This window comes from Psittacula echo (assembly GCF_963264785.1).
Source record: "Psittacula echo genome assembly, chromosome: 4".
NCBI classification, from domain to species: domain Eukaryota; kingdom Metazoa; phylum Chordata; class Aves; order Psittaciformes; family Psittacidae; genus Psittacula; species Psittacula echo.
Window position 1 is genome coordinate 40456117 of NC_137738.1, and position 25995 is coordinate 40482111.

General features: G+C 43.1%; 1 protein-coding gene across 1 annotated transcript; it reads left to right on the top strand.

Annotated features, from left to right (window-relative positions):
- Positions 1 to 1262: 1262 nt before the first annotated feature.
- On the top strand, positions 1263 to 25423 carry AKAP12 (A-kinase anchoring protein 12; the record flags this gene model as incomplete). Its single annotated transcript, XM_080615882.1, has 4 exons — positions 1263 to 1397; positions 10783 to 10969; positions 19591 to 22733; positions 23468 to 25423. The coding sequence occupies 4 exons, from the start codon at positions 1263 to 1265 to the stop codon at positions 25421 to 25423; spliced, it is 5421 nt and encodes a 1806-aa protein (XP_080472008.1).
- Positions 25424 to 25995: the final 572 nt, after the last annotated feature.

The window sequence follows — 25995 nt, forward strand, 5'->3', positions numbered from 1 at the left end:
TGCAGGGGCTTTTTCAGTCATTGATGTGAAATGTCTTGATTTTTTTAGCAGAAAAACCTGATCATTGTGAAGAATCAAGCAATTTGTAGAACAGATTTTTAAGAATCTGGTTTTGGTGCGTGAGGACTGGTTTAAATGTTCTAAAGGAAATTCTACGTGGCTCTATTGTAAGTAATATGAACGCTTTGGATCATACCTGATTTTAACCATGAACTCCATGGAGAATGGATAGATTTATGTGTTTAGAAAAAACGATTTTATGTTTGTGGTAGAGGACAGTGAATAGACTGGTTTGCAACTCTTTCAGAATATTATGGCTGGTTTATTTTAATGTATGTGCTATTTCCCCTCTGATAGTTTTGGAAAGTACTGGGTAAAAGCATGGCTATGTACGCATTGGTCCTTCTTCTGTGATAGGGGAAAAGAACCTTTGTGTATTCTGGGCTAAGAGAGAAATCACCATGTTCTTTGCCTTGCTTGCTTATGCCATGTAATCTGGCTTGAAATGATAGACGGGAACCTGTCCTGCAGTACAAAAAAAAAGAATGATTTTGCTTTCTTTCCCTCCAAAGTTGCCCAAGACATAGGACCCTGCTCTTGTGCATCAGCTGAATGCGGACGTCCCTCTCGCAATCAGGCCTAGCATGGCCGAGATCTGCAAGCCCATGGCGCGGGAGGCTGGCCGCTCCGGAGCCAAACGCCGTGGTCAGGAGCCGGCAGCAGTCCCGCGTGGTGCCGGGCAGCGCGGCCGTGCGGGTGGCGAAGCCCCTGGGCCTGAGCCCTTGGAGCGTGCTGGCGGGCTCCGGCTCGTCCCGGTCCTGGTCCCGGTCTCGGCGAGGGCGGAGAGGGGGCTGAAACGCTGAGTCAGCGCAGCCTCGCCGCCGCAGAGGGACGCGGACGAGGACGGGACCGTGCGATGCCCCCACCCCGGCGGCACCTCCCGGCGGTCCCGAGAGGGGAGTGGTCCCGGGGGGCGGGGCGACGGCGGCGGGCAGGGCGCTGCCCCCCTTGGCCGCTCCTTATCAACCCGATTATGACGCTACAAGGCGTGCCTAGTTTTCTGCTCATGTGGTGGAGCAAGAGGCAGAGGGGAGGGGAGAGGAGAGCAGGGAGGTGGTTTGTCCTCCCTGCCTCTCTTCCTTTTTTTTTTCCCCCCTTTTTTTCTCCCTTCTCTCGCTAAACGGAGTTTGCAGAGAGCCGCGGTCTTTCATTCCCGGCTGCGCTGTCAGCCGCCCTCAGCCGGTCCACGGCGGGGCAGCGCCATGGGAGCCGGCAGCTCCGTCGAGCTGCCCGCCCCGCAGGACGGGACCGGGGCCGCCGAGCCCCCCCGCACCCCTCCGGAGCCGTTGCCGGCAGAAGAAGAGGCAGAGCCTCAGGCTTCAGCGGAGCCCGTCAAAGTAAGATAGGGGCGGACGGGAGTGGGGGGAAAACGCGGGGTGGCGGCTCCCGCCGCTCCTCCGGCCCAGGGAAACTTTCCCGCCGCGGCGGCGGGCACCTGCCGCGGCCGCTGGGCACTCTCCGGGCTAGGCGCAAGGCTGGGGCTGCGCCGTGGCCAGCGCCGCAGTCATAAAACTCCTGCCGGCGGCGGTGGCAGCAGCGGGGCGGGGGCGAGCGCGGACGCGGAGCGCCGCCGCTTTTGTGTGCAGCCCCGGGGGGCGGGGGTGGTGGTGAAGGAACGGCCGCACCCACCCTCTGCGGGGTCTGCGCCAAGAAAGCTGCGGACTGCGGTCCTGCAGCCACCGCCGCGGTACCCAGCGCTCCCACCGCTCTCCGCAGCCTCCCCCCGTCTCTGCCCTCCCGGGGATGCAGGTGGGAGGCGCGGAGGGGCGCGGCCAGCCGCCGCTTTGCCGTGTCTTTAGGGGGGCGCTAAAATCACTGTGCCCCCCCCCCCCCAACCCTTGCCTCTTCCCCCCTATTCCTTGGGTCACCGGAGGCGCAGACCCCGCTGCGGGCGGGGAAGGGGCGGCGGTGTCCGCGGCGTGGCCATGCACGGCTTTCGCGGTCCCTGGTGTCGTACCGCATAGGGGAAAAAGGGGGAGTGACTCGCCAACTCTCAGCCAGTGGAGAGCGAAGGAGCTCTAGGTATGTGTTATTTTTATTAAGGACGTTGAAGAATTGAAATAATTTTTTTTAAAAACATGTCTGGTGTTTAAAAATAGATTATGAATGAACCCATTTATCCCTCTGGAATAGGCGCGTTTAGGGGATTCTGGGACTGAAAGGGAGGTTATGTGCATCTGCGCCTTCACATAGTGTTGCTTCGGGGTTAGGCGTTAGTTGGTGAGGAGAGGAATAACACCACGTTCCACCGAGATCCCCTTCTCCAGGCGCCTCGGAGTTCGGGCCCTCGGAGCTGGGTTACTCCAAAGTTTCTGTAGCTGGCGCGTGGGTGCGTTGGAGCTTGGGAACGAGTGATGACTTTGTTTCTTTGACCTTGTGGTTCAGATTTAACTTTCAAGTTGAATTTCCCATAGTTCCTGGCTGTTGCTCAGACCTCTGTGTGCTTGTTTTGACAGATTTGAAAGCCACATTGAGAACGAACTTTAAATTAACCGAGGTTTATTCTATTTTCCCTTCTAAGTGTTAGGGGCTGGTGTTGGTGAACAAAATATTTAGCAGTTGCCTTGAACGATTCTGTAATTCAGGTGCTGAATTTAAGACATGAGTGAGTTATTGAGGGCCAGCATTTGGCTACTGTGTTTGTTTAAAGATGATGTGACTTTGACCATGGGAAATAACATTACTAGCCATATTTATCCAGTTATAGGAACAGGGACCCCCTAGTAAAAGATAATACCATTGATGCTGTTCTCACATGCAGATTATTATTAATACAGTGGTTTATGTCTTTGACACTTCAGGAAAAATGCTTTTTAATAGATTTTTACCCTGTTATTTAAGTAGAACTACTTAAAGGTGGGGAAGTTCTTTTATCATTTCACTGCTGTAAGAAGTTGTATTACTACTGTTCTTCTGAAACAGCTATTTTTGCCTTTCATTAGATTAAGTAAAGAGCAAAATAAGTTTTAATGAAGTTTGATCATACTTCTTTTTTTTTTTTTTTTTTTTTTTTTAATCTCATTTAGTCTGTTCTTACTACAGTAGGGTAATTTCATGCAGATTTGTGACACAATTTTTCATCATTATTCCTTCCAGCCCTTTGAATTTGAAAATTACCAGATCCTGCGCTGCCCCTGGAGAAATCTGTCAAAGAGCTAATTTGTTTGCAGATGATACAATGGGGACATTTGAAAGATGGCTTTCTTTCTTGCACTTTCCAAACTAAAACACTTATCACACCCTCCTCTTCTAGAAAAAAAAACTTGGAAAACTGACTTTAATGGGATTCAACTTGATTGAGTTTTGGCAGGTCAATCACAAATGAATTGTCTAAGCAACTAGTCTAATACAAGTTATAACATCTCACAGCAGTTGTGCTTTTTTGTCACTTGAAGTTCCTCCAAATATTTAACCAAGTTTATTTCATGGCATAGTTGTATTTTGTACATGATGAAAAGCCTCTTTGCCTTTTCTTCTAGGAAGGGACAACATTATAATCTTTAATCTGTTTTGTTATTCACGTGTGACTCTTTGGCTAGATACCAGCTTTTGGGGTGTCCTAGTTCCTGGAAGGGGAAGTGTGTATTTTGGTGTATCTCACTCCCACAGCTCAGGAGATGTGAGAGACCTCGTAAAGCACTTAGTCTACAGCATGAGAGATATTTAGGAGTCTTTCGGTGTTGTCTCATGAGCACTGCAGGTTAAATGTGTGCTCATGAGACCTCAGCTGTTCACCCCATCCTTTCGCAAGTTGCTGGTGACTTGCACATAAAGCAGCTTCAGAGTTTCCACCCCAGTATGTTATGGGACATGGAACTGGTGGGATTTTTTACTGTAGCAGACAAGGCTTAAACTCTGGCAGTGGAGGAGCTGCTCCTTATCTTGCATAGCCACCCTCTGCAGGAAGCCCCTCTGCAGGGGAGCATGACAGATCTTGGAAGTACTAATCTGCTCGCATGCCTGAACTGAATGCATCGGATTTGTGAATCAACACCCAGAGTCCTATTGAAATCATGGGACAGTGTGTGGCTCACAGAGGCTGATCTATCTGATGCAGTTACCCTCTTGTTGTTTGAGCAGCAATACTCTTTTCCCTCTCCTTTTCTTCCTCCCCTGTCCTTCTTCTCTGTCTGGCTCCTGATGATGCAGGCCACCTCACACAGTGTCTATTCATCACCTTGCCTTTCCATAAGCAGATTAAGCTCACTATGCCTTCCGGAAACAGTGGAGTTTTAAGTTTTTATTTTCATTTTTTATTCCCTGATGTGTTAGTGAATTAATTTGACTCCTGTGGTGCCCAGGTGAGACCCAGAACTAGGACAAGGCGCAGGAGGGGAAATGGAAAACCTCTCTATGTTGGTGGCAATGAGCCGGTAGACCCTGTCTGCTTGTGAAACCTCGCTGACACACTGCCCTGAGCAGCACAGAGACCTGAAGCTTGGCCTGAGAAGGATTTAAAAGTTTTGAGGTGTCTAGTGGAATGGATCCTGTGCTCTTGCCTCCTCCCCACGGCACCTGCAGCATCCCATTTGCTGCTTCCAGCACTGGGCAAGCTTGTTCAAGGAGCTAGAAAGCTGTTCAGCCTTGTTGGTGAGGTCATTCTTTGCTGATTCAGCAAGATGCATTGGCTTCTGGGACTTGGACAGCACTAGCAGCAACTGCAGGGGAGCAGTCAGGCCTTTTTTACTGGGACTGGGCAGAGTGACTCTTCTGTTGTTGGCAGCACACGGCTGGATTGGTTTGGGCACCTCCATTTTGTGAGCTTCCTCTCTGTTCATAGCAGTGACACACCTCTTGCCTGACTTCCCATTTGGATGCTGAGCATCAGGGAGAGCTGGAAAGAGACGGCAGTGCGCCGCTTGCCGCAGTGGTGCCCTCCAGGGTCCCACGGGGTGGAAAGCAGCTATGAGCCACGTGGGTGACATGAGGAGAGCTGTGTCATCCAACCAACATCTCAGCTAAAGCAATTGCAATCACCCCCTCCCCCTGCTTTTATTTTATTTAGGAGCTCAAGGTACCAGGTTTAATACAGGTTTTTTCTTGCAGCCCTGCTGAGGGGGTGTTAGAACAGCTACCTGAAACAGCGTAGGGGAAATCCTAAAGAGAGAATCTGGAAAAATACCAGTGTGCTAATAGGCTGTTCTTGCAGCAAAACCTAGCTTTGGCAGAGATAATATTTTATGGGAATTGATGGCTTTAAAAGGTCACGTGGTGAATTCCTGGCTTGCTCGCATACAAGAGCCCCCACTTGAGCAGTGAGATGTTCAATCAGTGTTTTCGGGATGGTTCCCATTTCTGAGTAGTAACTTGATTGTGCTACCTGCATTGTAATGAGAGCAAGTGTCTACTAGACAGTAAATATTTGGAACTGTCCCTTCTAAAAAGGTTACCAGCTGAGATGTCAGGGTGTCTTATTGTCTGAGCGCCTGACAAATAACAGCTGGGACAGACTTACATCTGCTGTTTAAACAACTGTGTTCTGGTGAGGGAGCTGCGTCAGCCTGAAAATACTGCATTAGCAATGGTAAAACTAAGCTTAATCAAGTATCAGAGGAAAGTCCTCAGACTGCATCTCTAAGAGGCCCACTTTGAGGCACTTGATCTGAATGACAAGGCTGCAGGGTTCTCCTGGTGCAACCAGGTCTGATTGCCTTTAAGTACTTTTCTTTTGAATGGGAAGGAAGAGGCTGATGTAGTTCGGTGGTAAGGTTTGGAGGGTTGCCTGTGCCTTTAGGGTGACTGGGGAGCAGGCATAAAAATGTTGAATTGGAAAAATGCACAATGGAAATTGGTTCATGGGCCCACCAAAAGCGTGAAATAACCCCCTAATCCCATAGGAGATAAGAGGGAAGAGGGAGTGTTAGGGGCACTTTGAAAGCCAAGGCAATTAGCTTGTATTTGATGTGGTGGAGGCTAAAGAGATGCAAAGAGGAGTGTCTGATCTTTGTAAGGCCTTCTGGTTGGAAATGCAAGCCCTGGTTGTAGTTACTAAAAGGAGAGTAACTTGCTTTGAGCTCAGCCCTTGTTCCGAGCCATCCTTAGCACCCCTGTGAATGCTTAGGCAAGGTGGTGTGTGAGGACTACTATGCAGGAAGAGCTGAAAGGTGAGAGACCTGGGAAGTAGCTCAGGTTGGCTCAGGCTTAAAGTGCGGACCAGAATGACAGATTGGGAGTAATGCTTCCTTTGCAGGTTGCAAAAAGAGATCACAAAGATGATTTGAGAACAAAACCTGTTGGTTTTGGTTTAGCCGCATGGATTTTGAGGGTAGTCATCCATGGGGAGGTGTCACAACAAAGTCAGGCTGAGAGTTAGGAAACGATAGATCTGAGGGAATGAAAAGTAACGAGAAGGCTCTCGGCTTTGTCTGCAGGAAATGTTACCCAGAAAGAAGGTACTGAAATTAAGTATGCTGTTATGTGCCTTACAGAGTAAGGGGCCTTATGTTTTCTCCACCTGGAATTTGCATTCTCCCATGAACCTCTAATGCCTTAGCTAATGCAAAACAAGACAAACTGCTGTGAACAAACAGCTGGAATGACCTAAATTCAGATTTATTTTTTTTTTTCTCCCAAATGTTGGTGTTTGAAGATCTTTTTAATGAAGCAGCATGTGATAAGAGCAGACCTCCGGAGCAGACCAACAGTGCTGCAAGCTTTCCCAGAGTTTCAAAATCAAACTTCAAGAAAAATACTAGAGACCATTATATTAGTTTGCTCAGTTGTTCAGACAGCTGGATCTGGCTATTTTAGTAATCTGATGTAGAATAAGTGTAGCAGGATTAACAGAATGAGGCAAAATTAACTCGGGTGCATTTGGGCCTGGTGTGAGGAATCCGTGGAATGATTTGGGTCTGGTACAAGGAATGTTGGGAATGGTGGTGATTGCTGATAGGGGAAGAAGCTGGGTGCTCCTGGCCCCTTCAGAACAGTGCATGAATTAAGCATGCACTAATGTACAGTGAGAGATCAGGGACCTGCTGTTCATCCATATCTCATCTAATTTTTCATGTTTTCTTCATACGTTTTACATTTTGTATGCATTTAATGCGGTCCAACAGCTGGATCCAGCGCTATATGCAAAATGGAGCAGAAGCTGCTGTTGGTTAGAGTGATGTGAGCAGCAAGCCCTATGCTTTCTAGTCTCCTTAGCTGTGTATCTGCCCTTTGCTTCCACCTTTGTGGTGGATATGACGGGAATCTTTAAAAAATACATGCGTGATGTATAGTAGTGACATGGCAGAAGCCGAAGTGTTGCTTCACTGATGACCCTTTGTTTTGGGAAGGAAGAAACTGAAGGATCAGTGAACTAGGTAGCCAGTTCTCTTCAGTTGCTCCTGCATTTATGTGACAACACATCCGTAAATTAATTAATAGTCAGAGGAGAGTGACGTGAGCTGCAGGAACCTGATAAATGCTGATAAACCTGCCAATATTTATAATTGGTAGTAATGTCTCATTACCTGCAGATAAGTACACAGAGCTGAATAAAGAGTTTCCTAATACCCTTAATTTTGTCTCTAAGGTTTTCACCCATTTCTCTAAACTTTGAGTTTATATTTGTCTAAGCCTTGCAACTATTCTCAATGGAATTAAGAACACAGCTCATTAAATTAGACATAATTGGACTGAACTGGGGTTTAGATCCCTTCAGAGAAATGAAGCAGTTAATGTGAGTGAAAATGGAAATCAGTTTATTTTGAGGACTAATGCAGTGGGACAGACTGCACTGGCCCTCATAAGGAGCCTGAGCAACTTTACTCAGCACAGAAAACGTTTTGTTTTTTGAACTGATGGTGCTGTTGCATCTCCCTTCACATTACAACCTCCTCCCTCCAAAGATGCATATTTTCTTCTCATTTGCATGCATTTTAATTTGCAAAAAATACTGTTGTTTTATTAGTTTTGATTATTCAGTTATTTAAAGCAGGACACTTGATTTGAAAATCTAAATTTGCCAAGAATCAAATCAAACTCTTTCCCAAGAGACGGGGGCCAAAAAGGTTCCTACTCCCTGGAAGAGTAAGGTTATGCTGCAGCTCTGGTCAAATTTGAGAATATGAGGGGTTTAATGTATTTACATTTTTACTCAGTTGTCACTGATCCTGCTTTCAAAACTGAATTTATGTACAGGGTGAACAGGGATTATAATTACGCTAACTGCTAGTAAAAAGTGCTTATAGTCTTACATTTAATAATGTTTTTACATTTAATTTTCCTCTCCCTACTGGGAACTGTCGCAGCATTTTACGGATCCAAAGGGTTATCTGCCAGATCCAGTGACTTCTGAATTTTGGTCATGAATCTTCAGGGTGATATATAGTCACTGTTTCCTGAATGCATCATGACTGTGAAATAAATTCAGAGCTGGAGGAATATTTAGTTTTGCCATAGTTAATATTTTGTCATAACACTCAGAGCTCAATTTAAAAAGGAGACAAGTTGTACTACATTTGGGTCTCCGGTCCCTTTGCACCCTAGTTCCTTGCAGAGTCTGAAGATGGTAGACCTTATGTGTCTATACATGTATATGCGTACATCGGGCTTTAAAACGGTTTGCTGACTGGGGGAGGTTTGGAAAGAAAGGCAAGGAAATCTTTGAATGAAGTGAGGAGTGCTAAGATATTCAGTGCTATTGCCTTTCTTGTGACTTCAAAGAATTGTTGGTGCTAATTCTGAGGGTGTCATCTTGAAATAGCCATCCGTGGATTATCTCCAGATAGGCAAGTGCCCTTAGAGCTGGTTAAGTTAAGGTTGTTCCTGTGTTTGCAGGGCTAGCAGTTCTCTTACAAGAATGAATGAGTAAAATTTATCATTAAAAAAAAAAAAAGTCTTTTAATAAGTGTATATTGCAGAATCTCAAGGCCCTTTAAGAATTAGATCGTTACTCTCTGTGTCTGTTTGTTGCAAGTCTTCAATCAGTTGCTACCACTCTGTTAATGCTGTATGCAACTGCAGCAGAGCTTCCCAGAGTTTACATGCCTTTGTTCAGTGGTGTGGCATTTTTATTCCTCCTGAGTTCCTGTGTTTTAGATTTATGAGAAGGATGATGTGAGATGCGGGAATGTAATCTGAGTGTTCAGCCATTCTGTATTTCTTCTATTTAATATCTGGTCTCAGCCTGTGAAAACTCTGAAGCCAAATTATTCATCTATGGTATTGGCAGTAGAGCAGAATGGGGTCCTGTTTCGTGAGGTGGATTATGTGGCTGTGAAAGGCAGCTTTGAGGAGTGCAGCAATGCCAGGTGGAAACAATTTGGCTTAATTAAGGGCTTCTGAGCTGAGAATTGGGAACCCGAAAGCACACTTCATTGCCTGTGGAAGCAGGGGTATGGCATTTCTCTTGGATCCTGCCCAGTGCGTGGAAAGGGGATGATAAGAGGAATGTTGTTTGTATGCTGATTTGAAATGCTGTTGCAGCAGGCTAGTTCCTAATGAAAATAAATACATGGATCTCCCCATTCAGATGCTTGTTTTAGTAGGTTTTGGAAGAGAATTGTCAGGAATGTGGCATCTTTCTGATCCCAGTATGGCACTGCAAGCATTTGGATGTTACATGACAATGAAAGATGGGATTATCTGTGATTCCTTCATGTAATTAACAGGGCTTCAGTGGCAGTATTTTGGGAGTACAGCTGAGTAGTAAGACAATAAGATGTAATTAAGGTTTGCTGTTCTACCAGAGGAACTTGAAACCTGTGCTTCAGGAATAGAGATATAAGTCATGGTTAATTAGTTGAAATGGCTTCTGTTGGATTGAAATGGATTCTGTTGGAGGGCAATACACTTGGTTGCAAAGCTAGTTAATTAAATAATTAAAGGGTAAGGAAGCATATTTTGATGACCACAACACATTTCATATCTTTTAAAGAAAAATATGCTTCTGAAAGGAGCTTCCTTGTTGTATGGCAAGCCAATACAAATTCTGAAAATAATTAAAATCTGTCAAATGTGGAAGCTGAAAATGAGAATTTTTTTTTCTTCACATATATTAGCAAATCCAGAGAAAATACTTCAAACATTGCAGTGCAGAGTTGCAAAGAATTGCAAAGATTTTTTTCCCCCATGATAATATTCTCTGCCTAATCACTGAGTCCCCAAAAATCTAGTTTTAATCCCTGTTTCATTAAATTTCTTCATGGGATTTATATATACATACATTTTCTGCTTTCTGTCCTGAATAGTTCAGTTTCTTTGTAATTGCGTTGTTTATGATGATCAGATAAGCACATAAGCAGGGGAGCAATACCAACGGCTGTAACACAGACAGGATTCATGCATATATCAGAGCAATTATGCCAGGCATGTTGAATGGAAAATATCTTTCCATCAGCTAGGCTCATGTTATCATGAAGTTTTCCTTCATGGTGGAAACCAATTTCTATACAAGGTTATAGGCTGTTGTCTGTAAGATTTGCTTCTTCCAGATTTTTCACATGGGAGAACAGTAAAGTAAATAGTCCCAGATTGTCTTTTGTTTTTTCTTTTCCTTACAGAAGTACTTTGATTTATTAAGGTTAATTCTTTTGAAAAGGAGGAATGCTGCACAGAAGTATTTCTTTCCCAAAATGCTTGCATGTATATATGCAAAATAAGAATGAAAGAACAATATGTTGTGTGTGGGAAAACGTTGCCTGATACTGATGTTCTTTTTATTTTTCCTCTCTCTTTCTTTCACCTTCTTTTTTTCTCCTTCCCTGCCATCCTTCAACCTTGGATGTGCAGGTTTTAGATGCAAGTTCACCAGTACCTGATGTTAATGAAGACAGTTTGGAGCATGATGCCCCACCTCAGGAGCCACAGCAGCCAGGAGCTATCACAGCACCTCAGGAGCTGGATGGGCAGCAGGCAGAGGTGGCTTCACCCCTTGAAGGACTATCCGGAGAGCAAGCAGAGGCTGCTGGAACAAATGGTAAGTGAAAACCTGTGTTTAACGCACTGACTGTAGAGGCCTGGATGCTAAATGGAATGAGAAGTTGAAATGGGGCTCAACTAGCCAACTCTTAGTGATCAGGTATTACTCAAGTGATCTCTTGGTTGCTCAAGTGCTTCTTGTTTTGCTGAGACATGTTTTCCCTGTAGCAGACTTTGAATATCAAATGGGTTGTGAATTGCAGCTGTCAGTTTCAGTGGCAGGGGATGCCACCCATTCCCCCTGCAGGGATGGTTCTCTGCTCTCAGTGCACCCTGTAGGGCCTCTGCTTGCCTGCTGCCCATCGCTCAACCAGTCACCTGAAAGTTTCCGCTTCTTACATTAAGAGTTTTCACTGCACAGCCCTGTCCCTTCCTTCATTGGCAGAAATCTATTTATGTTCATTCATTAGTGATACTGATGATGATAAACTGTTTTGAACTCAGGAGGTGATGGGCTGCTGATCCATTGGCTCTACCTTGATTAAAATTCCCTTTCCTATTCCTTTTAATCAGGTACGCATTTCAACCACAAAACCTTTCTCACTTGAGGCACCCCTGTCTGCTCTGTCCTAGGCATCTCTTTCTCACCTTACTGCACAATCAGAGATGTGCTGCTCTTTCTCCTGCGCTGCCAACCCCTCCTGCTGTCATCAGCATCTTGTGGCTGCCCCCCTCTTCTCCCATTCACAGCAGCATGGCAAGAGATCTGCTTCTGTGATCCTGCTGCATACTGACCTTTTTGGCAGGGGTGGCAAGAGGGAGGGACAGTTTGCAGTCAGAGCAGGCAACTAATACTGGTGTGAGAGGGTGGGACAGGGAAGGAGTAGGAGGGAGCACATTCTTCAGTGTCAGCCTGTAGAGCAGCTCAAGGCATTTGTGTAGCCCTTGGTGTACTTTGGGGCTTGGATTCTAATGAAGGCAATTCTTTGCCACATCTTGAGAATAATTGCCATAGCACTATTATCCCAATAGAAGGTTGCTGTGTTTTATGCTGAGAGTTTGTGCTTTCTTCTTTTAACCATATTGGTAGAGGTTTTGGGCACTGTAAAAATGGGAGGCAACATGTTTTACCTTTTACTTGTGATAAACACTGATTCTCTTAAAAATTTCACTCTTAAGTGGATAGGGATGGAGAGAAGATACTCATTAACAGTCATGAAGGAAAGGAAAATACGTGATGATTTGAAGTAGTGTCAGAGGATTTCATGTTGCTATTCAACTTCTGGATCATGTAACAGTGAACACCTTTAGAAGGACATGAGTGTCAAGTTGAAGATTATAGTTCTTGTTGAATAATTCTTGGCTGTAGCTTTAGTTGTACAGAAATTGTGTCCCTAGAACATGTAATGAAGAAGAGGTGAGAAGCTCTCTTTCATGCAGACATGCAGTTACATGAGACTAAATACATGATGTGTTGGAAAAGACCTGTAAGATCATCAAGTAGGTAGCGTTAGGAATTTGTATATGAGTAGATTGCCTGAAAATTCTTCACTTTCTTTGATAATATTTTTTCATGTGGTCATGTGATATTGCTGTTTTAATTGGGATTTTTTTCACTGCTGTCAGTGGAACCAAGCCTACATAGTAGCATGATTTCTGTGAAAGGAAAAACACTTCTATGGATTTGCTCACAAAGTAAAAAAGCCCGTTAATGGAAATGATGCAGCATTTATTTTCTGGTAACAAAGCTGAAACTTGCATCATCCACAGACACAAAATCTGTCTGGTAAAGCATTGGAAAGATAGTTCTTCAAGTAAAGACTACATTAAGATACTCTTAACTTTATATCCACTCCTCTAGACCTTAGAGTCTGGTGCAGATGAGTAAAGGGAAAAGATACCTCTTAAATACTCTATGCAAAGAAATCTCTGCACATAGAGTAATATATTATTTTAGCTCTAGATTTCTTCTCATTTCCCCATTCATTCTTTACTTCATCTTGTTTTCAAAGTCTATAGAATCAGAAGTAAAGCATCATGGCACTGAGCACTGAGGTAATTGCCTGCAGTCAAGGAATGTTTATGATTGAAGGAGTTTTCTGTTGGCTGGTTTGTTCTTGTTGTCACTGTTTGAATCTCACATTCACAAAACCATTTGAGAGATGATCCAGACTCATCAAAGCTGCCACTAACAGATTAAATTAACTGGGAAGTCGGGTAAATCAACTGGGAAGTTGGGGCTGGCAGTCAGAGCCACAGCCAAAGGCTGTGAATGGCTGGTCCAGGCAGCTGTGTTTCATCAGAACTGTGGAGGTATCCAGCATACCCTACAGAAATATAATAGGAAGTCACCTATATCAGATACTGATCCTTTGTGTTTTATTTAATCATATTGCGTCCATTTTACTAGCACTAAGAGCTGCTAGTTACGCTACTATACAAGTATCCAGAGTAATATCTTTCTGCTACCCTGGACAGCAGAATTTGAGTCAATTTATAATGTAATTATGAGTGTAATTATGGCTGTAGAGAATTTCAACTAAAAAAAAAAAAAAAAAAAAAAAGCCCAAATGAAAAACCCCAAAACAAACAAACAACCCCCCCCAAAAACAAGAACAAAAACCGCACAGCACCAAAAACCCCAACCCCCGAAGTGACTGTTAATCAGCAAAGGAGCAAATGTATTGATATGGAGAAACAGTTGTGTTTTGTATGTCTTTTGTTTATGAGAGGTAAACTACTTTGGGTTTCTAGCTATGGTATCATGAGGTTTGGTCTGGATACTTTGTGGCACCAAGGACATCAAGGAGGTGTTGCAGAAATGGGAACCAAAGCACTCTGCTGCTTAGGAAGTGGCAATTTCTTACTGTGGATCTGGCATCCCCTCTCTTTGGGGCGAAAACACCCAACCAAGAGATACTTGAAAGTTGGGGACTTTGTGGTGTAATGATACGGGTGGAAAGGCTGCCCAGCGGAAAAGGACCTGGGGGTGCTGAATGATGGAGCTCAACATGGGCCAGCTTGTCTCCAGGCAGCCAAGAAGGCCAAGGGCATCCTGGCCTATATCAGAAATAGTGTGGCCAGCAGGGCCAGGGCAGTGATCATCCCTTGTTACTTGGCAATGGTGAGGCTGCACGTTGAATACTGTGTTCAGCTCTGCGCTTCTCACTACAAGACAGACCTTGAGGTGCTGGAGCAGGTCCAGAAAAGGGCAGCATAGATGGTGAAAAGCCTGGAGCACAAGTCTGATGAGTAATGGCTGAGGGAACTGGGGTTGTTTAGTCTGGAGAAGAGAAGGCTCAGGAGGGACCTTATCGCTCTCTGCAACTGCTTGAAAGGAGGTTGTAGTGAAGTGGGTGTTGGCCTTCTCTCCTATGTAACAAGTGACAGGACAAGAGGTAACAGTCTCAAGTGTTGCCACGGGAGGTTTAGATTGGATATTCGGAAAAATGTCTTCACTGAAAGGGTTGTCAAGCGTTGGAACAGGCTGCCCAGGGAAATGGTGGAATCACCATCCCTGGAGATACTTGAAAGATCTGTAGATGTGGCACGTAGGGACACGGTTTAGCGGTGGACTTAGCAGTGCTCAGTTAATGGCTGGACTTGATGATCTTAAAGGTCTTTTCTAACCTAAACGATTCTGTGGTTCTATGTAATGATACTGCACGCCAGCAGCGCCCCCTCTGCGGGGCGAGGGGCGTGCCCCGACCAAGCACTGCCCCCTTGGGGCGAGGCGATGGGCGGTGCGGGCGGTTTCTGCCCGGCGTGCTCGGCTGTGCTTCGGTCCGGTCCCCACTTCTCTCCGCATTCCGCCGCGCCGGGGGGACCTCAGACCGAGAGGAGGGAGCGTCTCATGGTCAGAGCAGCCCCGGCAGTGCTGGGACCGTGGCGATGACGGGTAAGGCGGTGTGGCACTGCTGGGGTGCAAGCACACTCGTTTGGGTTTATTTTCTCTGTGTGTGAAAGGTCTGGCTTAAATACTTTTATCCCAATGAGAACCGTTTTCAGACTGAAAGGTTGCTGAAATTTAAAAATCTCATGTCTCCCCAGTCAGGATGTCTGATGCTAAACAGGGTTTTTTTTCTGCAGTCCCAGAATATGACATAGAATTAAGAAATAGAAATAAAAATGACCGCATTGATGAGGTTATGTTAGTCAAGCAATAAGGTAGTGCAGTATCTTGAGAGCCGAACTTGGCAAAAATGAAGGAAATGTAGAAGTTAGTATCATTTATATCCTGTAAAAATATCTGTGTTGAAATGAAGCTGTTACTCTAGAGTTGTTTTAATTTGAATGAATGAAAATCCAGAGGAGACCACACCGTGGCCGGGTGGGGGTGTCCGTGTGTGTGTATGTGCATGTGTGGTGGCAGGGTCTCAGCCTGGGGTAGGAAAAACTCACTGCTATATTCACTGAACTCTGGACATCTTACTAGACAAAGTAGTGTGTGTGTGATCCACTGAAGTGCAAGAGCGAACACCATAAACTGAGTGGGCTTTCTGAAAACATCACAGTGTTTGGCAGAGCAAAGAATTAAAAGGGAGAAAATATTTTTTTCTTTTTTTTCTTCTTTTTTCTGGTTTTGCACAAACTTGTGTCTCTTTTCTGGGAAAGAAAAGTGGCATTACAAAATTTAAATAAACAAACCTCACTCTTTTTTCGCCTAATGCTTTTGAATTTCTCTCAGATTGGTGATACATGTCTTAAGCAATCTAGGAAATCTTTTTTTGTTTCACTGTATTAATAAGTATTTACTTGCTAATATTGTATTAGCTGCTGCTAGTGAATGAATTCAGCAGATAGTGGGTTTTTTTTCATGCAAAATACTTTAGCTTGACAATATGTATTGACAATAAAGCCTGTAGAAGTCTGGCCCCATTTGGAGCTGACCCTGGAGAGGACTGTACGTGATTTGAATCAGTTAGTACAGGAGGAGATATCCTACTGCTGTTTACAATAGGGTTTTCATTAAACTCGATGTTTAATGAGCTTATCACATGCTGAGTCTTTTTCCTCAAGGGTTCTCTATTTTTTTTATTTCCTTTTATTGTTAGTAATTAAAGGTTAAACTGTTTTTCAAAAGCAATCTCTTTATAGGGTTGCACAGTTTGATCGTTTGAGGTTTTCCTTATTTAATAATTCTGGTGGAAACTTGGGATTTTCACTGCAGCACAGCTGCTTCTATAGTATGTTTAGCAAGAACTGCATCTAGCTTGTAGTATAAATTATTGCTTTGAAGGAACAGAGTGCCTCTCGTTGCTGGTATGCGGGAGTGTCTTAAGCTATCAAGTCTATTTCACGCAGATGCAGCTGTATCTCCTTTGTGGTGAGTTGATCGTGATGTTTATGTTATTCTTTGTGCAGTCATTTTGATACAGAAAATTTTCAATCTGTTTTTCATTGTACATTTTTATTAATCATTAGGGGTTGTTAAAAATGTTCCAGCATTTACTAATCTGTATTGCTTATCGCTGTATTCCTCACTCCTAGCAGAGCAGATTTCGGGGTTTTTTTTTTTTCTTTTCCCCTGCTCAAATCTCCTAGTGCTAGTGTTGCATCGATCTTATGCTTGATGAGTACATTTTAAAGTGGAACTGAATGTGAGACATGGACAGCATGGGTAACTATGAAATTTCATGAATATTTGTAGCGTGCTGGTTTGGTTCCCAGGCAGAACAGCTGGACTAGTTGAGAGCAGTTTACTATTACGAGTTCATTTAATGAAGAATTCATAACTACAGTATGTCCAAGCCATAGCTAATGATCATTCCAGTTTAAAAACAAACAAAACCATTTTAAAATAACTTTGTTTTGGTTTTATTTTTAATTTTTAATTCATTTCAATGGTTCTTGGAACATTAAAATGAAAGAAGTATTTTAAAGTCTCAAATGAATGAAATACATCAATTCGCTTGCTGGAATTTGAGCAGTTGGTGTCTAGGTTGGAGCAGACAAGCAAAGCTAAAGCAAAATCTTCTTAACAAAAAAAAGTTTCTGAGGAACGTTACAGCATCACAGCGGAAATGATTGTGCTTTCTTGTAAGTTATTTCATGTATGATGTCTTTTCCTGGGGATGTTGCTTTTGCTTTCTGAAGTTCAAAGCCATGGAAAATCATGGCTATTTTGCAAGTTTTTCCTTTTTTCAGTTTTTAAAAATGGACATGCAAAAGTATGTGAGATTTTAAAACTTAACTCTGCAGTTGCCACCCAAGTACCAGAGAACTGAAGACTGAACTTAGTGGTATTTTTTCCAAGCTGTGAAAGAACAACATGGTTAGAAAGCTCATTAATTGCGTGTATGCACTGTGAAATATAGTATGCAAAAATCTCTGTGAATCCTCCCTCATTATTTAATTATTCTGAAAGAATTCCCCCCCATAATTAACATAGCAAGTCAGTCTTTAGAAATAATTCAGCAAATAGAATAGGGAAGGAAGTAGCATGTGCTTTCCATGAAAGAAAGTTTCTGTACCTTGGAAACAAATATTGTGAATAGTAGGGAAAGGAAGGAAGAATTGGTGAAATTTATTGTCAAGAAACAGCAGTGTCACAGAAGTTAAGCCTTGTAGTTAAAAAAAAGTTAGAAGAGTAACACCTGGACGTACCTCTGTGTTGTTACTGCAGAGTGAGTGGTGTGTTTGATTTATTAAACCCAAGCTACTGAAACTTGTTAAAAGAATCGGGACTTGTGGATCGGGACTTGTGGCACAATGTCCAGTTTTTACGTTCTTCAATGAAAACCTTTTTTTTTTTTTTTTTTAGTTGCTGAAGTATTCAGTTTCTCTAATAATTCCAAATATCTACTGTATACTAAATAAGTCTGTTCAGGGCAGGTTTTTCATAGCTGTTGTCATTTCAATCTGTGGGGTTTTGTTTTTGTTTTAATTAGTGCTTCTTCATCCTTCTCAGTTTTTACCTTTTCTTGACTTTATCTTTAAATGTTTCTAATAATGATTAGAAGAATCGTGCAGTTAAGGGCAAACTGCGTTTAACAAAAACTTGGTATATCATGGACACTTGGTTCAAATTATCTGTTTTAATTGCCTTCTGTTTCAGTGCCATGTGAGTTGTAGAGCAGTAGGTGTTTTGTACAAATCATATTCATAGCAAATATAGATATGAATGAGAAACGATTGTAAAATACCCTTTCAGCCCTGGCATTCATTTACACTCATGCAAACCTACTGATAGTATTGTGTATGTGACTGAAAGCACAATTTAGATCTAAATACTTAAAACACTGAATAAATGAAAACAGCAGAAAGTCCTCTGGAGCCTTTCAGTGGCCAGAGGAGTTTGGAAGGCGGGTGCTGGGTGTGTGAGACATCCATCTGAGAGATTAAGAATGTAGGGAATTTGTGGAAAAAATCACGTGCTGCAAATCCTTAGGGGGAAAAGTCAACCAGCTCCAGATGTTGACATGGTTGACTGTGAGCACGGTGAAGTGCTGTGGATTTAACTCTTGCAGTCAGAGTGCTGCAAGTTATTTTTCCTTGTGGAGTGTTCTGGTGTTTGCAAGAGGTTTATTACCAATGGAGTAATAATCCTGTCTTCTTCAGAAAAATACCCATTTCTTCTTACTCCGCTCCCTTGCAAGTGACTAGGTTTGAACATCTATTTTAAGATGTCCAGGGAGTTAGGGTGTTATCAGAGGTCAGACTTCTAAGTGAATTAGGAGTTAATGATTGAAGTAAACGATTTTAAACTGTTAGATAAAGGGGAAAACAAAAAGCTTTCCTTACATCAACTGTGAAACAACCACCAGTATGCTTCTGATAGTGACTGTAAACATTATTTGCTCTCTACAGAGCCAGTAGGCTTGTAGATTTAGTTTTGCTTATTATTTAATTAAGTGTCAGCCTTACCTAGTCTGCGTTGTCTATGCACTTACGACGATGCAGGTCTTCACAACAGAGACATAGGCAAGCAGAATGGAGGAAGCCTCTAGGCTGGAAGGGATCTCTGGAGACCAGGTGGTCCAGCCCCTGAGCAAAGCAGGACCAACTGCAGAGTTGGATCCAGCTTAAAGGTGGATCAAATCACTAAATCACTACTTTGGAGAGTCTCTTTCTGGCTATAAAGGTGATGTGATGTATGGGAGGATTCCAAGATTCATGATCTTTAAAACAAGTACATTGTAATGTAACTGGTTTTCGGGTTACAGGTTCTCAGAAAACCAGGAGATTTCCCATAGGCTTTTTCACATCTTACTATTCTTTTGGGACAGATCTGTAAAATAGCTTTTATTTTCCTTGTCATAATTTTAGTTCAACAAGGGGTTTTTGTTTCTTTGTTTGTTTGTTTCCCCTTTTCCCTCAAAGGGGTCTCTCTGCATGGAAAGGAGAAAGAATAGGAAAACAACAAAAAACGAAAACAAAACCAAACCACCAAACTGCAAAAGAAGGAAAGAGAATGAGAGAATATGAGTTTGAAAGGTGCATTTACAAATAAAGTTTGAAAAGACCCATCCAATGATAGGAGGAAGAAATGGAATTACTGTTACCTTCAATAAAAACTAGTCCTTAAAAAAAATAGCACATAGAAGAGGCACACAGATAATAAGACAGTATGTTTAGAAAAGTTTGATAAAAATGAAAAATAAAAGTTCTGTGAAGGTATAATGTAACATTAAATGAGCAGGAAACTGACTGGGGTTTTCTTTGTTCATTTTTAAACAGTTGGACAAAAAGAACATTCCAGTGTAACTTTGAAGGAAGACACTGAAACTATGGAGACAAGTCCATCTGACTCAAGCACCAGAGATGGTGTAGATGCCGAGAAAGAGGATGCTCATGCAGTTAACCAGTTGCCATCTTCAGAAGAAGATGCAGAAGACCAAGCATCTGAGCCACAGTCTTATCATCTGGGTTTTAAAAAGGTTTTTAAATTTTTTGGGTTCAGATTCACAGTGAAGAAGGAGAAGACTGGAAAATCGGAACCAGTTCAACTGCTTACTGTGAAAAAGGAAACACAAGTCCCTGAAGGAGCTGATGATCAAAAAGAAGTCAGCTCAGAAGAAAGAGTGATGCCTGAGGATGCACTCTCTGCAGAAGACACCACTGAAGACACACTGAAAAATGACAAACCAGAAGATGAATCTCCTAAAACACCAGAAGCAAATGAGATTTGTTCTCAGTCAGCTGCCTTAGCCACCAATACTGCATCACCACTAAGAAAACTTTTTACTCAGGAATGGACTGGATTTAGAAAAAACAAGAGTTTCAGGAAGCCTAAAAATAATAAACTACAGTCTCCTACAAAAGAAGAGGAGCAAGAGAAAGAGGGGGCAACATTAACAACTGAAACCACTGAAAAGGAGGAGAACTCTGAGCTGAAGAAGCAAGATGAAGAGAAGAATGTGACAGCAGTGACCATTGAAGCACATGAGAAAGAGCAAACTGAAGGTGAAAAGCAGGAGTTAGAAAAGACTGTGGCAGCCACAGGAGTCGAAGCAAGTGAGAAGGAAGAGCTAACTATGCTTGATGAGCAGGGTCAAAAAGAGGATGTAGCAGCAGCATCTGTTAAAGAAAGTGTGAAGGAGAAAAAAGCTGAAGAAGATCAGGAAAGGAAACTAGTGGAAACCTCAGAAGATCTTGGTAAAAAAGAAGAAAAAACTGAAGGAGAGAAAGCAAGTGAGGTGACAGAGAAACCGCAAGAAACAGCATCAGTGGTACCTGTTGTTGCTGACAGTGTGAACGGAGAATTGAAAATATCCTCAAAAGTCTTACCTGTGGGAGAAAAACCAGAGCCAGTGGAGAAGTGTGAAATAGATGACAGAACTGAAATATCCTCTGAAGAGAAACTTGAAGAAGGATCTTTGGCAATTGAAAATTCTAGTGAACAGCTTAAAAAAACTGAAGGAAGAGAAGGAAATATACCTGCCTTGCTGGGGAAAGAAACACATGATGAAAAAACAGAGGAAGCAGAACTGAAAACGTCACCCGCAGAAGAAGTCATCACAAAAGGAGACGCTCAAGATAGAACCACAGAGAAGAAAGAAAGCAAAGAACATGAGACAAAACTGACTTCAGATGCTCCTGGATTGAAGTCATTTTCTATTTCTGAATGTTCAGTTGACACAGAGGATGATCAACAGTCAATCAGACCTACTGATGAAGGCCTACAGGGAAAAACTGGCATAGTTACGACTGATACTGTCAAACCAGATGAAATAACTGCTGAAGAGGCATCTGAAAAGAAGCCTCCAGAAGGTATCACAAATGAAGCTGATCTGCTGTCTTCTCAAGAAAAACAAAAAGTACAAGGCAGCCCTTTAAAGAAACTCTTTACAGGTACCGGATTAAAAAAACTGCCTGGAAAGAAGCATAAAGGCAAAAGAGAAGAATCTAAGTTAGGGAAACAGGGTGAACCAATTCAACACTTATCAGATTCCCCAGATAGCCCAGAGGAACAAAAAGGAGAGAGTTCTGCCTCTTCTCCTGAGGAGATGAATGAAATTCCTTCTTTGGAAAAACCTGTAGATGGAATGCAGGGCACTGAAAATGAAGATGCTGCAATTTCAGGTGTGGAGCAAAAAAGAGAAAGTGTTACACCCTGGGCATCATTCAAAAAGATGGTGACTCCCAAGAAACGTGTCAGAAGACCTTCTGAAAGTGATAAAGAAGAAGAAACCGATAAGACAAAGAGCATTGCAGCATCTGCAACTGAAAACACTGTTGATGAAAGTCAAGGAGAAATAAAAGAAAATGGGGTGGACCAGAAGCCAGAAAAAACCACAGAAGAGCCCAAAAGAAAGGTTGACACCTCTGTGTCCTGGGAAGCTTTTATATGCGTAGGTTCTTCAAAGAAAAGAGCAAGGAAATTGTCATCATCTGATGAAGAAACTAAAGATAAGCTTGGTCAAGAAGCCCAAAAAGTAGAAGAGTCTGGACAGAGTAAAGAAACAACAACAGATGCAGTTTTTACTAGTTCTCAGGAGAGTGATCAAGGACAAGGGAATTCTTCCCCAGAACAAGCTGGAAGCCCATCTGAAGGTGAAGGCATTTCAACATGGGAGTCATTTAAAAGGTTAGTCATTCCAAGAAGGAGATCCAAAACCAGAATGGAAGAGAAAACTGATGACTCTGTGGGATCTAGCCTGGAGCATTTATTGGATGGTGAGCCTGGAAAAAATGAATCATGGGTACCATTTAGAAAACTGGTGCCTGGGCGCAGGAAGAAAAAGTCGAATGGAAAGCCAGAACCAGCTTGTGTTAAACAGGCAAAAGAAGACATGGCAGAAACGACTGAAGAAGATTCAGATATTCCAGCTGTTGTTCCTTTATCTGAATACGAAGCAGCAGAGCAGGAGAAAATGGAAGCCCAAAAAGCAAAAGATGCTGAAGCAACGAGAGAACAAGCATCAAAGGAAGAGAGAGCAGAAAAATTAGAGAAGACCCTACGAACTGAGCAAGCACATGAAGGGTTGCTACGTGCAGTTACTGTTGTGGAAGGGGAAAGGGTGGTTACCAATATTGAAGAAAGGTCACCATCTTGGATATCTGCTGCTCTGACAGAGTGCATTGAGCAGGCAGAAGAAGAGGGAGAGAAAGAAACTGAGAAAATACTTGAATCAGATGTTATTGTGGAAGAAGCAGTTACAGCTGCTAAGACAGTGCCAGAGGCAAGAAAGGATATAAGTGATGACACCACAATAGAGGAACCTTCATCACATGACAGAGAGTTTCACAGCATCAAAGCAGTCACTCCCCAGGAAGAGCCAATTGCAAAGCAGGAGCCTTCAGAACAAGAGAAGCTGCCCACAACAGAGTTGACAGTAGATGAGACAAGAGATGAATGTATTCCCAAAGTACAGACTGCAGTAAGTATTACATGTAACACAAAGGTTGGTTTGTAAAAAGAAAACTATCAGCAAGTGTTAGGTACTATGCCTAATTTAGAACCAAGTTGTGGCAATATTACTGTCACAGACCTTCCTTGTGCAGCCTAGGCAACTGAAGTTCATTTCCAGTGAGACACACACACAAATGTCCACTGAGTCTTGTGTGCAGAGTGAGGTGAATGTGATTCCTACAGAAACAGTGGGAGATGGTGTGCGTGGATCTGAAGGTGCTAGAAAAATTGCCATCAAGGTTCCTGCACAGCACAGCATGACTGAAGATGCATGAACGCTTAAGATATGCATGTGATCCATATGGTACCATATATAGTGGATGGTATTTTCAGTTGTAGGCAGAGGTACAATTGTAGCTGAGATACTTCTTCAAAAGGAGGAAATTAAATGACAGCACTATCTCCAGCTTTAAATGAACAGGAGTTATTGTGGCTGATGTGTTCCTACCTTCTTCCTTACCTCCCCACCATCTTCCTCGCTTAGACTTGGTTTCAAGTGCTGTCAGCTGTGCCTTGCTTTAGGCTGCCCTTTGTTGAATGAGCTGTGTGTCCTGAGAAACTGGGATCTTGGTGACCCACTAATCTCAGTGTCATCACCTCATGCTCTTCCCATAGCCCTTCTCCTTTTGGCCATTGCTTGTGCTTTTTCACCCAGAACATTCCTGGTACCCTTTTTCATAAGTCTATTGCAATTCTCCACAGGTGCAGGACAAGGCAGATGATGAAACTGCTTCTTTGAAATCTGAAGCTGAAGAGCTTGTGCAGCCTGAAGGACAGGATGAAACCCTTACTGTGGTACCAGAGTGCACAGTACCAATTGTCACTGTCGTCCTTGTTAAGCCTGAAAAACAAGATGAAATTCCTGACTTAGGCTCAGGAGACCCAGCTTATGTTAAAGGAGTGCCTGGAAGGGTGCTTGCACGAAGAGAGAAAGAGAAAGATGGTACTGTGCTCCTTGGTGTGGAAAGCACAGAAGTCACTGTTACTGAAGTTCCACTGCAAAATGAGGTAAAAACCTCTGCCCTTGCTTCAGAAACAGCTGGCTCAGAAGCAGCTGCAGATGCTGAGCCAAGTGTGGTAGATGGGGCTGTCAGGCACGTTACAGCAAAAGATTCTGTGCCTGTCTTAGAGCTACAATGCAGAGAGAAAAAGACTGAAACCTCTTCCCCGAGTGATGAAACCAAGAGTGGCAAAATGGAAGATGCTGTGCTCAAAACTGAAACACACTCAGAGAGCGATACCACTGTCACTGAGGCTGCTGCACAGATTGAAGCAGACAGTGCATCTGCTTTAGCATCAACATGCCCAGATATCACTGAAAATGGAAGCACTGTCCTCACTGACTTAAGTCCTAAGAAATATGAAACACCAAGGAGCTTTGCTGGAGAAGAGACTTTGGAAAAAGAACAAGAACTTTCAAACTCTCAAGATTTTGATAAAGATGATGATGAAAATGAGCAATTGGTGGAAAGAGCTGAAGAAGTATTGGAATCTGGAAAACAGGAAGCTGTGAGAGCTGATGCAACTTCAGCTGCTGTCCAGCAAGAGGTTTTAACTGTGCAAGACAAAGGCTCTGGCTCAGCCTTCCTACAAGCTGAAGGCATGGAGGCTCTGAATGTGCCTGTGCCTGTAGCAGCTGCAGCAGTTGAAGAGCCTGTCATAGCAGAAAACATAACGCCCACAGATATGCCAGCTGAAACTGTACAGCCCTTGGCAACCACATCAGAGCAAATGGCTTCTGAAGAGGTCCAAATTACCGCTGTTGACTATTCAGGATGGGGGACTGCAGATCTTGGTAATGCAGAAGCACCTGAGCCTCAAGTAAGTCCTGCTTCCATGAATGGAATATCAGAGGAGCAAGAGAGGCTCCAGAGTACAAGGCAACCTGAACAAAATGGTATTCTAAGTGACAGTCTGTCTGTCACCCACACGGAATTTGAGCAGGATGTTGTCCAGTCTGTGACTATAGAATCCCAGAGTACAAAAATTGTACTGAATGCCATCCAGACGGCTGTTCACAAACTTGCAGAAGCAGAAGAGTCAGCTGCCTTTGAGTCAGAGCAGCACATTAAGTCCACAGGGAAAAGCCCATTAGATACAAATACATCTGAACTTCTGGAAAGTATGAAGGTGGATCATCAACTTCCAGTAAAAGAGGGAGGGATATGCAGTAAAGAACAAGAGCTCCAGCAATCAGTAATAGTGAAAACTGCTACCTTAACAGACTCTGCAGAAATTCTCTCAACTGTAGAAAAAACAAAAGACATGCTGTTAACTTCTGAGATGCTGAAAGATGGACAAAGTCAGAATTCTTTCACATTTATAACTAGGCCTGAAGATGTTTCAAGGGAAAGTGTGAGACTTCAGAAATCAACACTAGAACTAAGTACTTCAGAAGATTCAACCAAAGATCTCCTAGACATACACCTACCAGAATTAAGGGAAAAAGAGGCTGGACAGATTATGGAAATCCCAGACCAACATACAAGTCAGCAAACGTGCAGAGAAAGTGAGGAAGACCATCATCGCTCACCAGTGGAAGATGGAAAAAGACAAACACCGGAAGATGGTAGTGGCCAGGAAGGAACATTCTGTGGCAGTCCACAAAGTCAGAACTCAGTGGCTGCTGATGCCTTGAATGTAAGTAGTATTTTTTAGACAGCAGTTTCTTTCTTTTTCCAAGATTGTTTTGGGGGGTATCTAAACTGGTTGTGTGTCTTTTTCATTGTGGTAAAAGGCAGCTGCTCCCCAGTGTAACCAACAGGCCGCAGATCTTGTATTTCTTTTTCTTTTCCTTCCCTTCACATTTTACTGTCTCTCTCTGGCTACTCAACACTTTGTTTCTTTTCTGTACAGCTACCCACATCTTAGTGGCCTTTGACTTGGCCTGTAGTTTGGGGTGATACTTCTGGGAGGTTGAAAATGTGGTTTCAGTTTTCCTAGATACACACTCATATATGGCACATGTTTAATCTGTGGGATTTAAACCACAAACATGCTTCTTCTCTTATCAATGCTCTTTTTAAGATCTAAAGGATGTGAGTATTGCCTTCTGTGGTAAACCTGGAGTGCCTCATGTACCAAAGCTCTTTGCACTTCAGTAAAATCTGAATCAGAAATGAAAGGTGCATTCTCTTCTGAGGTTATTTACTGCACTTGCTTCACTAAGTCGTGAGACCTCAGATTAAGTTAGACCTCAGATGAAGTCAGGTCACTGGAGCAGTTTGCCT